General features: G+C 40.6%; 1 protein-coding gene across 3 annotated transcripts; it reads right to left on the bottom strand.

Moving 5' to 3' along the window:
• Nucleotides 1-898: 898 nt before the first annotated feature.
• On the bottom strand, nt 899-6,556 carry LOC138815591 (tubulin beta chain-like). Of its 3 annotated transcripts, none has more exons than XM_070004993.1 (4): nt 6,500-6,556; nt 5,541-5,653; nt 2,615-2,751; nt 899-1,959 (listed from the first exon to the last, which is right to left on the bottom strand). In XM_070004993.1, exons 1-4 carry the CDS (start codon nt 6,554-6,556, stop codon nt 899-901), a joined length of 1,368 nt encoding a protein of 455 aa, XP_069861094.1. The 3 variants fall into 3 exon arrangements, with proteins under 3 accessions (XP_069861094.1, XP_069861095.1, XP_069861096.1); XM_070004994.1 differs by having other exon boundaries at nt 2,615-2,725; nt 5,545-5,653; XM_070004995.1 differs by lacking the exon at nt 2,615-2,751 and having other exon boundaries at nt 5,539-5,653.
• Nucleotides 6,557-15,292: the final 8,736 nt, after the last annotated feature.

Raw genomic sequence — 15,292 nt, 5'->3', positions numbered from 1 at the left:
GTCCTTGGAGTTGCCATATGACTTGAGAAACTACCCTGGCAACCAGGATCTTGCACTCATCTTGTGAGTGCTGCTTCGCTGCCAACTGAACTGTAAGCACAAGGATTGGGGTTCCTGCTACTGTTTCTGGGGAATGTGAATGAAATCCCTCTGATGGGGCATGAGACCAGAACCTGTGGTTGTCTGAAGGAGAAGTAGATCCTTAATGGCCAGTATTCATACCTTCATTTTGTGGTCCCATTCCCAAAGAGGAATGCATACTAGGTGGCAGGTAAAGCAAGTCCTGTGTCAGAATAAAGGAGGAAGAGGCCCTGCTACCACAGTGCCCAGACAAGTCTTGAACATCAATCCCTTCAGTACTCCAAACCTCACCTTTGACTAGGAAAATTGTAACATCTGGATCTGGTTTACTTTCTCTTCAAACTGCTTTTATGCTACTGGCATGCTATTGAGAGACTGCTAACTTTAAAACTGGGCCAGGGAAAATAAACAATATTGGCACTTGTCATCCTCCTCTTCAAAATAGTAGGAACACCATGAATTTGGAACTCCTCTTGAGCACCATTCCTATATTGCTAAGATTAAATCCTGCTGGTCAACTTTATATATCAAATACATTGAAAGAGAAAAAAAAAGAGATTCTAAAAAGAATAAGGACTCAAGAGTACAAAATGTATATTTCTTTATTTATATAAATAGGGCTTTAAAATAATACTATTTCAAGGAAATCTGTATTTTTACATTCACCATCAGTGAGTTCCTGACCGGAAAGGCTGTGCATGATGATACACAACAGGGACCTCACTGCACAACAACAGGAGCTCAGGAAAGCACCATTCATTTGAGAAGTAGTAGGCAGGATCTGACAGTCCTGTTGCACTGCTACCAATGGGAAGACTTAAACTTCTTCCTCCACCAAGTCTTCTTCAAATTCCCCCTGTTCATCAGCAGTGGCATCTTGGTACTGCTGGTACTCGGACACCAGGTCGTTGATATTGCTCTCAGCCTCAGTGAACTCCATCTCATCCATGCCTTCTCCCGTGTACCAGTGCAAGAATGCCTTGCGCCGGAACATGGCACTGAACTGCTCTGAAGTGCGCTTGAATGGTTCTTGGATGGCCGTGTTGTTGCCGATGAAGGTGGCCGACATCGTGAGGCCACGCGGGGGGATGTCACATACAGATGTCTTCACATTGTTGGGAATCCAGTCTGCAAAGTAGCTGCTGTTCTTGTTCTGCATGTTGAGCATCTGCTCATCCACCTCCTTCATGGACATGCGGCCTCGGAAGATGGCAGCTGCTGTCAGGTAACGACCATGGCGGGGATCACAGGCGACCATCATGTTCTTGGCATCAAACATCTGCTGGGTGAGCTCGGGCACTGAGAGAACATGGTACCGCTGGCTGGCCCGGCTGGTCAAGGGTGCAAAGCCAGGCATGAAGAAGTGTAGGCGGGGGAAGGGCACCATATTCACGGCTAGCTTGCGCAGATCTGCATTCAGCTGGCCAGGGAAGCGCAGGCAGGTGGTGACTCCACTCATGGTGGCTGACACCAGGTGGTTCAGGTCTCCATAGGTGGGTGTGGGCAGCTTCAGGGTGCGAAAGCAGATGTCATACAGGGCCTCATTGTCGATGCAGAAAGTTTCATCTGCATTTTCCACCAACTGGTGGAAAGACAAGATGGCATTGTAAGGTTCTACCATGGTGTCTGACACCTTGGGGGAGGGCATGATGCTGAAGGTGTTCATGATACGGTCTGGATACTCCTCTCGGATCTTGTTGAGAATCAGGGTGCCCATTCCTGATCCAGTGCCACCTCCCAGGGAGTGGGCCAGCTGAAAACCCTGGAGACAGTCACACCTTTCTGACTCCCGCCGTACCACATCCAGCACCAATTCCAACAGCTCGGCCCCCTCCGTATAGTGGCCTTTTGCCCAGTTATTGCCTGCCCCGCTTTGGCCTATCAGACACAAAGACATGATGAGACACAAACTCCAAGAATAATGACTGTGCTCGTCCTATTGTGAAGACAATAGGACTCTTCTGAGCTAACCTTTGCTATTACATTAGATACACTTTGGTGAAATAAAGGAAATGTTTTCAATGTATCTGGGACTCTACAAATCACCCAGGTTCTAAAGAAAAGTAAAGAGTGTGGAGGAAAATACATTTGAACCCAAATCAAGTACTTCTAGAAATGAAGGACTGAGCCTGCCTCAATACTGGAAATGTAGTTACTTTCACAAGAGGGACAGGAGCACAGTGTGATCAGAGGGAAGCTAAACTGCAAGCACTTGTCTGCACCTTGCTCACACATAGCTGTGCTTTGATTTCTGGTGTCCTGAAGTGGTTCTGTTATTGTAGGACTTTAAAATGACCAGCAGTGCTGAAACCTTGTTGGTGGCTTTCGCTACTTGCTGTTCTTTCCCTTCAGAGGCTTCTTTGTCATGGAGGGCTTGCAGAGTTGCACTGATCTGAGCTGTCTGAGTGGCCAGGGGCATGACTCCCATGGACTGGAATAGGTGGGTTAGGTAAGGACAATATCTAGGTGGATAAAGTCTCAGCCCAGCACTGGAGTGCCTGGATGTTAGTACCCATGGACCATGATGACATACCAAATATGAAGTTGTCTGGCCTAAAGCTCTGGCCAAATGGTCCCGATCTCACTGAGTCTAATGTTCCAGGCTCTAGGTCCACCATGATGGCCCGAGGAACATATTTGTTGCCTGTGAGAAAAAGAGTTGACTTAGGCCTATACTTGACAAGGAACTTAGGGGGCAGAGCTTATGATTCTAAGTGACTCAGCATTCATTACAAAATTACAGCATTTGAGACATGGAAACAGAAAAGATATCTTGAGCATGAATCCTCATGCAAGAGGCTTCAGCAACTTTAAGGATGTTTGCAGTTGTCTATTTCCATGAATATTCATTCCTTTGCTTTGGGTATGGTGGCTGAAATCTCAGCTACAGAGGAGGCAAAGATGAGCATCAGGCTTTGAGTCTAATGGTGCAAAAGAAAGGTGGCAACACCTTTTTATTGTGGTTCATCATGGGGCTTGATCTCTGGGCCTGGGCTCAAGGCTAGCACTTTATCACTTGAGCCACAACCCCACTTTCAGTTTTCTTATTGGAGATAAGAGTCTCAGGGACTTTTCTGCTGAGGCAAGATTTGAACCATGATCCTCATATCTTAGCCTCCTAAGTAGCCAGCATTACAGAAATGAGTCACCAGTGCCTATCAGCAAGAAACTTTCTCTTTTTTTGTTAATTTTATTGTATTGTAAAGGTGCTGTATAGAGGAGTTAGATACATCAGTAAGGAAATGAGAACATTTCTTGTGAAAAATTGTTACACCCCCCATGGGGCTAGGAAGGTGGCTCAGTGGTAGAGCTCTTGCCTTGCATGCCTGAGTCCCTGGGTTCGATTCCTCAGCACCACATAAGCAAAAACAAAAAAGCCGGAAGTGGCGCTGTGGGTCAAGTGGTAGAGTGCTAGCCTTGAGCTGAAGAGCTGAGGGACAGCGCCCAAGCCCAGAGTTTAGGCCCCACGACCAGACCCCCCCAAAAAAAAATTGTTCCCCCTCCTTTGTTGTTCTCCCACTATCCCTTCCCTTCCCCAATTACATTTCTCAAGAAATGAACCAGGTTCATGCCTATAATCCTAGCTACTCTGGAGGCTGAGATCAGAGGATCACACTTCAAACGCAGCTGGGGCAAGAAATGTCCTTAAGACTCTTATTTCTAATAAACTAACAGAAAACCAGAAATGGCACTGTGGCTCAAGAGGTAGAGTTGCTTGCCTTGAACTGAAGAGTTGAGGGACAGTGCCTAGGCCCAGAGTCCAAGCCACATGACCGACACCCCAACTCCAAAAAAAAAAAGCCAGGTATGGCTATTCACCAAGTAGATGTAGGGGAATTCAAGTGTAAGGCTTTCCTGGAGAAAACGTATATACAATATATATTTCTTGTCTTGTAATGTTTCAATAATGGTTATCAAATAGCACACATACTTGTATTCAAATACTCAGAGCAACCTTGAGCAATGACTTGCAATTTCACATTTAACCTGATTTGGCCCAAGGGAAAGCAGTTAACATGATGTAAACACCAGTTTTAGAATACCCCCTTCCTAAACATTCACATGAAGAAAACTGGCCATCCTGCTGGATATACAGGATCTAATAAAGACACAACCTAAAATTCTGTTCATAGGAGTGACACAATCCAACCCAACCACTCTCAACCAAGGTGAGGACATCCCAAAATATAGATCTATAAATCTCAAATTAAATAGCTTTGTACTTTTGTTTGTACTTGTTCATTGGATTAATACATAGGAAAGCCAATTATCCACGATTCTGTTTGTATACAATAATGGAGAATGGAAACTCAATATAAAATTAAATGAACTTTACATTGACAGTTACAAAAACTGAAAATCTACTCTGTAGACTTCAATTAGGCTGTTTATGTTAGGAAAGACAATATGAATCATTTAAAAGCAATGTTTACAAATTAGTATTGGTTTTTCAACATCAAAAGAATGTTTTCTTACTTTAAAAACCTTAAAAATAATTTATTGTTGGCTAAGTATTCATATTCAAAATGCTTAAGACCAGAAATGTTATAGATTTCAGGGTGAGACACTTTATTTAAGCTTTGTGATTTGGACTATTCTCATATATATTAGTGACTGCTGAACATCCCTCTTTAAAATTTTTAAAATTTTCTTTTTCAAAATATTGTTTTAGAAATTTAATCTATATTTTAAAGAGGCAATGTAACTGGGCTCTGGATGCTTATGGGTGTAATTGTAGCTACTCAAAAATCTGAGATGAGACCTTAGCATCGCAGATTGAAGTCAGCTGGGGCAGGAAAGTCTGGGAGACTCATCTCCAAGAAACTACCCAAAACAAAAGAAGTTCAGAGTCAGTGCCCAGACTTTGAGCTTAGGATGATCAGCACACAAACAAATGGCACTGGATTATATTATATTTTATCAATTGTTTTAGAATGCATATTTAGGCAGTCTCATTTTTAATTATGTGAAACAGGCTCACGCCTTTAATCCTAGCTACCCAGAAGGCTGAGATCAGAGACTCACGGTTCAAAGCCAGCCAGGGCACAAAAAGCTGGTAAACTCTTATCTCCAATAAAACACCAGAAAACTGGAAGTGGCACTGTGGCTTAAGTGGTAGAGCCGCTTGCCTTGAGCTGAAGAGTTGAGGGACAGTGCCTAGGCCCAGAGTTCAAGCTCCATGACCGGAAAAAAAAAATCCAGGTGTGGTTAGTCAGCAAGTAGAGATAGGGGGAACCCAGGCATAAGGCTTTCCTTGGGTAATTCACAAAAGTATACTCAAAAATTAAAACAAAGTATCTGGTGGAGTGGCTCAGTTGGGTACAGAACTTGACTTATAAGATCAAGGTCCCAAATTAAAACTACAATACTACAATAAGAAAGGCAGGAACTCCTTCCTTTTCATTAGTATTCCCCTGGGAACTATTTTGCCACGGTATGGGAAACCAGATGGGAGACACTCACCAGCTGCCTCGTTGTAATATACCTCGATTCTCTGCAGCTGTAAATGGCTGTCTCCATAGTAGTTGCCAGTGCAGTCAATATTGTGCTCATTGCTGAGCATTTCCCAAAACTGAGATGGAAATAGAAGTGTATTATGACCTAGAATGTTAATTGTCCAAACAATGCATTTTAAAGTAACTATAAGAAACCCATGTCCTGTTGACACAAATATATTTGTAAAAAAAATTTATTTTCTAAATTAAAAAAAGCACAGACATGGGTGGTATTTTAGTTTTGTTAATCTCTTATCTGGCTGAATAGAAGATGTCTGGGTTCTCCTATGAGTATTCCATCTTATGCAGTACCATATTCTGTTTGTATTCTATGACAAGTAATTGGCCTTACATGGACATGAAATTGCCAAAGCAGTAACTTGAAGACTCAGTTAGAAGGGTCTCCAGAACCCCAAGTGTCCTCAGAGCATACACGACAACCAATGATTTAGAAAACACCCAACTTAAGGGAGCTGATATGGGGCATGAAACTCAGAGAAATTTGCATTAAGATAGAAAACCTGTTCTCAATTATCTGACACTCATCAGTTGACAAAAAGGGAATTGTCTGTATCTTTCAGCTCAAAGACACTGCATTCCTTGCATTCAAACCAGACCAAACGTGCATTGGTCTATTCCCAGGAAACTAAATACAAAGACTTGAGTCTCAGGTAAGACTAAGACATGCAAGGGATTTGAAACCACCCCAGCCTTGTTTAAATACCACACCCACCAGGGCCACACAAATTAGGGAAATTGGAGAAGCTATCTGGGGGACTTCATTTGCAGAAGGTTAGGGACCACTATGGAGCCCCAACTACCTCAGCTTAGCCATGACCACCACCACCTACACACTCCAAACCCGTCCTCCTTCTCCTTCCCCTAAATTTGAGACTTGGATCCTAGGCCAGTGCCATGCTCACCTTTGCACCAATCTGGTTGCCACACTGGCCTGCCTGTATGTACACAATCTCCCTCATGGTGCAGGGCTGCAGAGCAGATGGATGTATGTCTTCAGCAGTGGTGCCCACAGAGGCAAACAGGTAGAGCTGGGAAGCAGGAATCTGACACAGTGAACTCAGATCCCCATTTATACCTCTGATTGTTACAGGGGCAGAGGAGGTGGGGCGGACTTGATTATAGGTGGAGCCAGCAGGTGCTCCAACTCAATCTCCCTATTGCTGGGTAATCAGAGGGCCCTACCAGTTCCTACCTACTCTGGCATCCAGCTGCCAGCTGCAAGTCCATTAGCACAGCTCCCACTCTATTTGGATCATCTGGTCATCCTGCCATCCACTCCCCACTCTGACTCACAAGAGAGGCTGAACCCTGCGATCCAGGAAAGAAGAGGAGGAACATCCTCTGCACAAGGTCCTTGTGTGCCAGAAGCCCAGAACAAGCCTGCCGTCCATTTTTGATTGGAGGGTCTAGAAGGGGCATTTTCAGGTGTGATCGCAAGAGCAAGCACAAACTGTTGGATTCCATGATTGATCCACTTTCCATTATAGGAAGAGTCAGGGGCTTAGGGTCTAGCCTTCATACACAGGTTTTTTTCTTTCCTCTTAAAAGTAGCTCGCTTTATTACTTGGGCATAGGACTACTACAGTCTACTTTTTGTTTCATTTGGCTTCTGCTCCTAGTGTAATAACTCAGGTCCTGGTCAGAGTGTCTTTTTTTTTTTTTTTTGGTCGGAGTTGGGACAGGTTAGTGACTTAGGGCTTGAATTTAAGGCCTGGTGACTCTTTCTGTGGTTTTTATTATTATTGAGATTAGGTGATCACCTTACTTTCTCTTATTTCACAGAATTGTGGAATAGTGATATTTAGTTGAAATCACAAACATATTTTAACCTTCACAAGTCAAATTATCATTATCATGGACTATAAAGTTTGTGAATTCTATAAGCTTTGACAATAGAATTTATTTCTTCCACAACGGGTGATATTTACATTTCTCTACTTTTGCTTAGTGTAGGATTTCCTGTCTTTCACTCTCATTCTGCCCCTCTCTTTCTGAGGTTTTATTGATTTACTTATTTAACTGAAAGGTAGAAGGCTCTACTACTTCAACCACAGCTCCACTTCTGCCTTTTTTTAAGTGTTTAATATGAGACAAGAGTCCCATGGGAAGTCAAGGGCAGTACAGTGAAGCTTGAAATCTGAGGATCACTATTCAAAGTCAGCCTGGGCAGGAAAGTCTATGAGAATTACCTCCAATCAATCACTAATAGGCAGAAGATAGTAGAGCTTTAGCCATGAGCAAAACACTTCAAGTTTAAGTCCCTAGACTGAACAAACTGAAGCAAGTTTCATGGACTTCCCTGCACATGATGGCTTTGAACCATGATCTTCAGACTTCAGTGACTTTAGCACTCAGGATTATAAGTGTGAGTCAACATTTACAAATCTTTAATTACTTTTTCTTTCACCTTTTCAGGTTATTTATTATTTCTTTTTTTGACAATTGTTCTTAGGGTCTAGCTTTCATGCTTAGTTTTTTCTTTCCTGTTGAAACTACCATGCTTTACACATTTGACCACAGGTAAACTACAGGCTGTTTCTCTTTTTTGTAGCTCTTCTTCTAGGGCTCAAACTCAGGTAATGGTGACTGAGGGTTTTTTTTTGTTTTTGTTTTTGTTTTGTTTTTGTTTTTAAATTGAGTGCTGGTTTTTAGTTCTGGAAATTAAGGCCTGAGAACCTCTCCTTGAGGTTCTATTTATTTTTACCTTAATGGTGGCAGGTTTCACTAGTTGAGCCACAGCTCAGCTTCTGCTTTTCCTGTGGTTACTAGGAGATTAGAATATCAACAGCAAGCCAAGAACATTACAGGGGAGACTGAAATCTGAGAATCATGGTTCAAAGCCAAACTGGGGAAGAAAATCAATGAGAAAATTATCTCTAATTAACCACCACGAGGTAGGAATAAGTAGACCTCTAGCCATAAGGAAATCATAGCAAGTTCAAGTCCCAGTACTGAACACAGTAAAATAAGTCTCCTGTACTTTCTGCCCAGGATGGCTTTGAAACACGATCCTTAGTTTTCAGAAATCTGAGCAAGTAAGATTGCAGTTTTGAGCCATGATTTAGAAATCTTTAATCTGCTTATTTTTGCACCTTTTCATTTATTTGATTTGCCTTCACCCCTTTTTAAAGTTCATGTCCTTTATTATTAGGGCCTAGCTATTCACACTCAGTATTTATTTATTTATTTTCAGTTGTGGGGATTGAACTCAGTGCCTAGGTATTGTCTGTCAGGGACAAAGCAGGCACACTGCCACTTTCAGCCACAGTGCCACTTCCACTTAATTGGAAAAAAAAAAAACAGTCACCAGGGGACTTTTCAGCCTGGACTGGCTTCCCATTGTGGGAAGCTACATGAGTAGCAAGTATTACAGGAATGAGCCAGAGAAACCTGGCTTGTTTTCTTAGATCAAAACTAGCAGGCTCTACAATTTATGCACACTACTTCACTGTCCATGAGATTTTGGGTTTATGTTTTTTGCTCAAAGCTTGCAGGAACAAAAAGTCAACTCCTGAGGGTTTTTTCTTTTGGGGGTTGGGAGAGGCTTGAATTCAGGGCCTGTGGACTCTCTCTGATGGTTGTTTTGTTTTTGGTATTTTGTTTTTATTTAGAAGCTAGCAGGCTATTGAGCCTCAGCTCAAGTTCTGCCTTTTTTTTTTTTTTTTTGGTGTTTAATAGGAGTCACATGTTAGCTCTATTTCAATTATTTTTGTAAGTTTTAATCTTCTTTACAAAGTATGATATATTTTTTGTTAGATAGTTATTGGTGTGCTTTTACTGGGTTGTTTTGGTATGAACAACACTGGGGATTGAACTCATACCTCGTTTATGGGAAGAAAGTATTCTAAAACCTAAGTCACAATTCAGCTATGGCAGTTTTTTTTTTATTTTCTATTTGTTTGTTTGTTTTTTCTTGGTCATGGGCTTCAACTCTAGGCTTGGGCTCAGTACCTATGGTCTCCAGCTCAAGACTAGCACGATACAACTTTAGCTAAAGCACTACTTCAAGGTTTTTGAGTGGATTATTAAAGATAAGAGTCGCATGGACTTTTCCTGTCTGGATTGGCTTTGATCCACAATCCTCAGATTTCAGCCTCCTGAGAACCTAGGGTTAAATGCATGAGCCACCAGCACCTGGCTATCATAGTGTTTTGTTTTCAAAAAATACTGTTTAAATTACTTATTTTTGTCCTTCTAATTTAATTTAATATTTTAATCTTTTTTTCATCCCGGGGAATTGAATATAGGACCCTGTGTATGCATGTATCTACATGCTTTTGTGTGCATATGTGCCAGTACTGGGGCTTAAATTTCCTTAACTTTTTCCATTCAAGGCTGAAACTGTAACACTTGAACCATACCTCCAGTCTGTTTATTTTTGCTGCTTAGTTGAAAATAATAATATCTGATTTGCTACTTTGGAGGCTTAGGATTTTAGGTGGTAGTTTGGAGCCAGACTGGGTGGTCTCCTTACCTCTTCCCTCTAATATACTACTCAGGAAAAGCTGCAAGTATCACTGTGGCTCAATAGGTAGAACACTAGCCTTAATGAAAAGCAACTCATATACAGTGCCAAAGCATGAATTTAAGCTCTGGGGCCAGCAGGTTAAAAAAAAATTAAAAAACTCTGAATTATCTGACCAGTCTAGCTTTAAACTATGATCCTATAGATCACAGCCTCTGAAATAGCTAGGGGATTACAGGTTTGAGCCTTTAGTTATAGTGATAGTTTTCTATTATTATCATTTACAGCTGCTTCTAAAAAAGATACAATGTGGCTAACAGTGGCTCATGGTTATAATCCTTGCTATTATGGAGGCTGAGATATAGGAACCTTGGTTTGAAGTTGGACCCAATGACAGAATGTCTGTGAGTCTTATCTCCAATTAACAACCAAAAATTTGGATGTAGAACTATGGCCCAAGTTTTAGAGTAGTTGCCTCGAGCAGTAAAAGCTTAGGGACAGTGCACAGGCAATGAGTGCAAGTCCCAGGATCAGCACAAAAAATTAAATAGAACCCAAATCATCGAGGGTATGGCGACTGATAGTTTGCCTATGTTTTCCTAAAATTCTGTTTGATAGCCACCACAAAGAAAAATAGAGAAAGCAACAAATTATTTATCCACAGCCAAATGAATTTTTTGCTGATAAATCTGCACTAATTATATTTTTAAAATTTTTTTACACTTTTTCATTTCAAAAGTTAGCCAAAAAATAATGCCAGTTGAAGAGAAATTGCATGTGATGACGACTTTAGCACTGCATTCCTCAGATTTTTAAAAGAAGATGCCACCTATTTACACCTTTTAAATACATATGGCGTTATTAAATATATTTCAACTAAATATTAACTTCACTGTTCTCTTAATTGAGGTTTTGACCTATATTTTAAAACAGAGTGAGTTGTATAAACATTAGAGAAATACTGAGGCAATGAAAAGGAAAGCAGGAAGGAATGTTCTTTTCAGAGCAACTTGGTTTGAGGCTGGTCACCAAGGTAGGTCTTCATTCCTATGGTCCCTTTCCTTGACTGGTCCTCCTCCCCTTGAGTCTAACCAAAGGATTATCTTATAGGTATGGGAACAGCAGCAGCTAGAGTTGAAGGCTTTCTTTTTTTATATTTTATTTTTTTTATTGTGAGAATACCGTACAGAGGATTTACAATTACATGGGTAAGATAACGAGTACATTTCTTATTAAGCATTGTTGCCTCCTTTGTTTCCTCTTCCCATCCCTTCCCATACTCTCGTCCTCACCCCCTCCCCCCGATTCTCCCCCCACACACCAAAGTGTATAGTTTGTTTTTTCAACATAAATACTTGTACATCTCATTGTTGCAATGGGGCCACCTTTATCCCTAGTTAAACGATTTGTTTTTTCCCTTCCCCTGCACAAGTTATACCAACATCAAATAGAGTGAAGACTTCCTTTATACCCTCTTTCTTGTGTTTAAAAGCAGGAACTACAAAAGTCACTGGCTTACTGGATTCTGACTTTCAAAGAACTTCTAAATATGTAGAGCAACATGAGCCAGCACATTGTGGAGGAGGACAAGATGGTGGCTAAGGACAGATAGAATATTTGTACAGAACATGCACATTCTTACTCCTGTAAGTCTGTCATCTGCCCATAGGAGGGTGAATTGTCCTAAATTGCCAATGTTAGAAAGGAGCTTTAATTTTGTTAGAGTTCCTTTTCAGTGGGATCCCTGCTCCTCCACGATTCCTTAAAATTCTGTAGTTTTAGAAAACAGCAGCATGCTTAAAAGAAACAGCACTGGATGCACCGTCTGTTCAGATTTTTATGTTTGTTTTTAAATATATATATATATATATACATATATATATATATATATACATATATTTTATTGTGAAAATACCGTATAGAGGGGTTACATGAGAAGGTAATGAGTACATTTCTAATCAAGCATTGTTGCCTCCTCCTTTAGTTCCCCTTCCCATCCCTTCCCATCTCCCCCACCCGCCCCCCTCCACCCTCTCACTGCCCCCTCCACCAATGTTGTAAAGTTCTTTTTTCGACATAACGTCTTGTACATCTCATTGTTGCAATGGGTCTAACTGTATCCTTAAAAACAATTTGTTTTTTCCCTTCCCCTCCACAAACTATACCAACATCAAGTACAGTGAAAACAGCGGTTATACTATGAGGGAGTGACATACAAAGCAACAAGGAAATAATTTATAAATATGGTAGAAACAATCGCATGAAAGAAAAAAAAAACACTGAATCATTATCTTGGGGTTCATTTAGCCTTACATCAACTTATCTGACCGCTTCTGCTTGTCACAGACATTCACTAGTTATTGCAAATAAGGGAAACCTGTTCACATTTAAGGAAAGTTAGAAATAGAATTAATCAGAGAGGAGAATGAGGGGGATGGGGCTCAGATCTTATTGGTTCGATGGTGACAAGTGTTGTCTGTTTTTTCTTTGCTGTTTCTTAAATTTAATTTTACCATCAAGATAATGTACAGAGGAGATATAATTACATACATAATGTTATGAGAACATTTGTTTTTTGAACATTTTTATTGTAAGAATATTGTACAGAGGGGTTAGAATTACATGATCAAGATAATGAGTACATTTCCTATTGAGCATTTTTGCCTCATCCTTTGTTTTTCCCCTAACATCACTAACCTCACACCTCCACAACTACCCTGCCCAAACTCCCCACCCCCATCCCCTGCCACTGAAGTTGTAAAGTTCATCTCATTGTTACAATGGATCAACCTGTATTCTTATTTAAGCATTTTGTATTTTCCATTCCACTCCCTGCATTAGAGAACTGTATATACAAGATGCAGGGCACCGACATCAAATACTGTGAAGACAGGGGTTATACCCTTGGAAGGAACATAAAAAGAAACAAAAAAAATCACATGGTACATTATAAATACTTTAGAAACAATAGCAAGCAAGAAAGAGGATGTTTATGTCTCTATCTTGGGGTTCATTTCGCTTAACATCATCTTGTATGGTCATGTGTACATAGCTTTTGACTTTTTCTGCTTGTCCCAAACATATATTAGTTATTGCAAATACGGAAAACCATGGGACCTATGTTTATTTGGACCTGGCTTAGTTCACTTAATATAATTGTTTCCACCTCTTTCCATTTACTCACAAATGAGGCAATGTCATTCTTTGTGATGGAGGCATAGAATTCCATTGTACATATATGACACATTTTTTTATCCTTTCATCTACTGAGGAACATCTGGGTTGGTTCTATAGCTTAGCTATGGTAAATAATGCTGCAATAAACATTGTTGTGCTGGTAGCCTTAGAATAGCCTTGTTTGTGATCATTTGGGTAAATGACCAAACGTGGGATTTCTGGGTCAGAGAGGAGCTCTATGTGGAGTCTTTGGGGAACTTCCATACTGCTTTCCAAAGTGGTGGAACAAGTTTACACTCCCAACAACAATGTAGTAGGGATCCCTTCTGGCCACATCCCCTCCAGCATCTGTTGTTATTAGAGTTCTTGATCATAGCCATTCTAACTGGGGTGAGGTGGAATCTCAGTATTGTTTTCATTTGCATTTATTTCATGGGTAGGGAGGTTGAGCATTTCTTCATGGGTCTATTGGTCATTTTTATTTCCTCTTCAGAGAAGTTTCTCTTTAAGTCTCTAGTCCACTTTTTTATCAGGCAGTTGTTTCTTTGAAGATTTGTAGTTGGGGGATTTAATTTTTTGTGTTCCATGTATATTTTAGATATGAGACCCTCATCTGTTGTATGGCTAGTGAAAATCTTCTCCCTGTCCGTGGGCTTTCTACTGAGCTTGCTAGCTATGTCCTTTGCCATGCAGAAGCTCTGCTTCTTCATGCAATCCCATTTGTCCAACTTTTCTTTGATTTGTTGTGTTTCTGGGTATCTATTAAGAAAATTTTGGCCTGTGCTAAGGAAAACTAGTGTTTCTCCTATTCAGTCCAATAATGTTTTCAGAGTGCCTGCTTTGACTTAGATGTCTTCGATCCATATGGAGTTGATGCTGGTGATGATGTTGTGATATATAAGGATCTAGCTTTAGTTTTCTACAGGCAATTAACCAAATTTGCCAGCACCATTTACTGTAGAGGCTGTCTTTCTTTCATTCTATTTATTTAGCTTCCTCATCAAAGATTACATGGCTGAAAGTCTGGGTTTTCAGTTCTATTCCATTGGTAATTAGGTCTTTTCTTGTGTCAGTACCAATCTGTTTTGGTGACTATCGCTTAGTAGTAGAGTTTGAAGTTTGGTATTTATATTCCTCCAGCAATGTTCTTTCTGTAAGGACTCATTTTTGCTATTTGGGGTTTTTTATTCTTCCATTTGAATTTTTGGATTTCCTTTTCTATTTCATTGAAGAAAGACGTCGGAATATTGATAGGTACCTCATTGAATTTGTACATAGCCTTTGGAAATATTGCCATTTTCCCGATGTTGTTCCTTCCAATCCAGGAGCATTTTTTTTTTGGGGGGGGGAGGGTTTCTACTTCCTAAGTTTTGTTTTTAATTCCATTTTCAGGTTTTTAAAGTTTTCATCGTAAAGGTCCTTCACGTCTTCCTTGTCAGTTCTTGCCAGTGGTGAATAGAATCCACTAGTTCACAGTGTTTGTTGCTCTCTCTATTGATATGGAGGCTGCTGCAACAGCCACAGCAGCTGCAGCTGCAAAGAACAGCAAGTGCTCAGATCTGTCTCCTTAACCAAGCTGCTTGAATTTTTTCTCTCTGGCCAAGTCTCTGTTCTCTGATGGCACACTTGATGTGATTCTCTAGCATATGACTGCTCACTGGATCTTTTAAACCGATTTCTGTGCCAGAGTTTGTTTAGCCTCCAGCTTCTCCTCTGTGATCTTCCTCCAGAGCATTAGTCTGTCTGTTGAAAGGCTTCTCCTCTTCCTTGGGTAACACCTCATCTGAGCCTAACAGCAGGGGTATTACTGGGCTCCCCTACATACACATGTAATACGGTTCATTTTAGAAGAGGTGGGATTTTCAAACTTTTAGAAGCTATCAAATCAACTGCTTGAACTCAAGAGTGTATGGGTACTTAGCTGCTCACTGCTACTCAGGAAAGATTCCTGGTTAGCATATTAGACAGTTTATATAAGTGATGAGGTCAAAGCAAATTGAAGGGTTCAAGTAATCTTAAAGATTTTTACAAACACACAATTCAGTGGAAGTGG

The sequence above is a fragment of the Dipodomys merriami genome, unplaced genomic scaffold (assembly GCF_024711535.1).
Source record: "Dipodomys merriami isolate MVZ:Mamm:240054 unplaced genomic scaffold, mDipMer1.0.p SCAF_653, whole genome shotgun sequence".
NCBI lineage: Eukaryota > Metazoa > Chordata > Mammalia > Rodentia > Heteromyidae > Dipodomys > Dipodomys merriami.
This window is presented reverse-complemented; position numbering and strand designations above follow the sequence as displayed.

Coding starts and splice junctions, on each gene's coding strand:
- LOC138815591 (XM_070004993.1), bottom strand. CDS start 6,556: ATGAGGGAGATTGTGTACATACAGGCAGGCCAGTGTGGCAACCAGATT. Junction 5,654..6,499: donor GCAACCAGATTGGTGCAAAG/GTGAGCATGGCA, acceptor TTTCCATCTCAG/TTTTGGGAAATGCTCAGCAA. Junction 2,752..5,540: donor TACAACGAGGCAGCTGGTGA/GTGTCTCCCATC, acceptor TGTCAAGTATAG/GCCTAAGTCAACTCTTTTTC.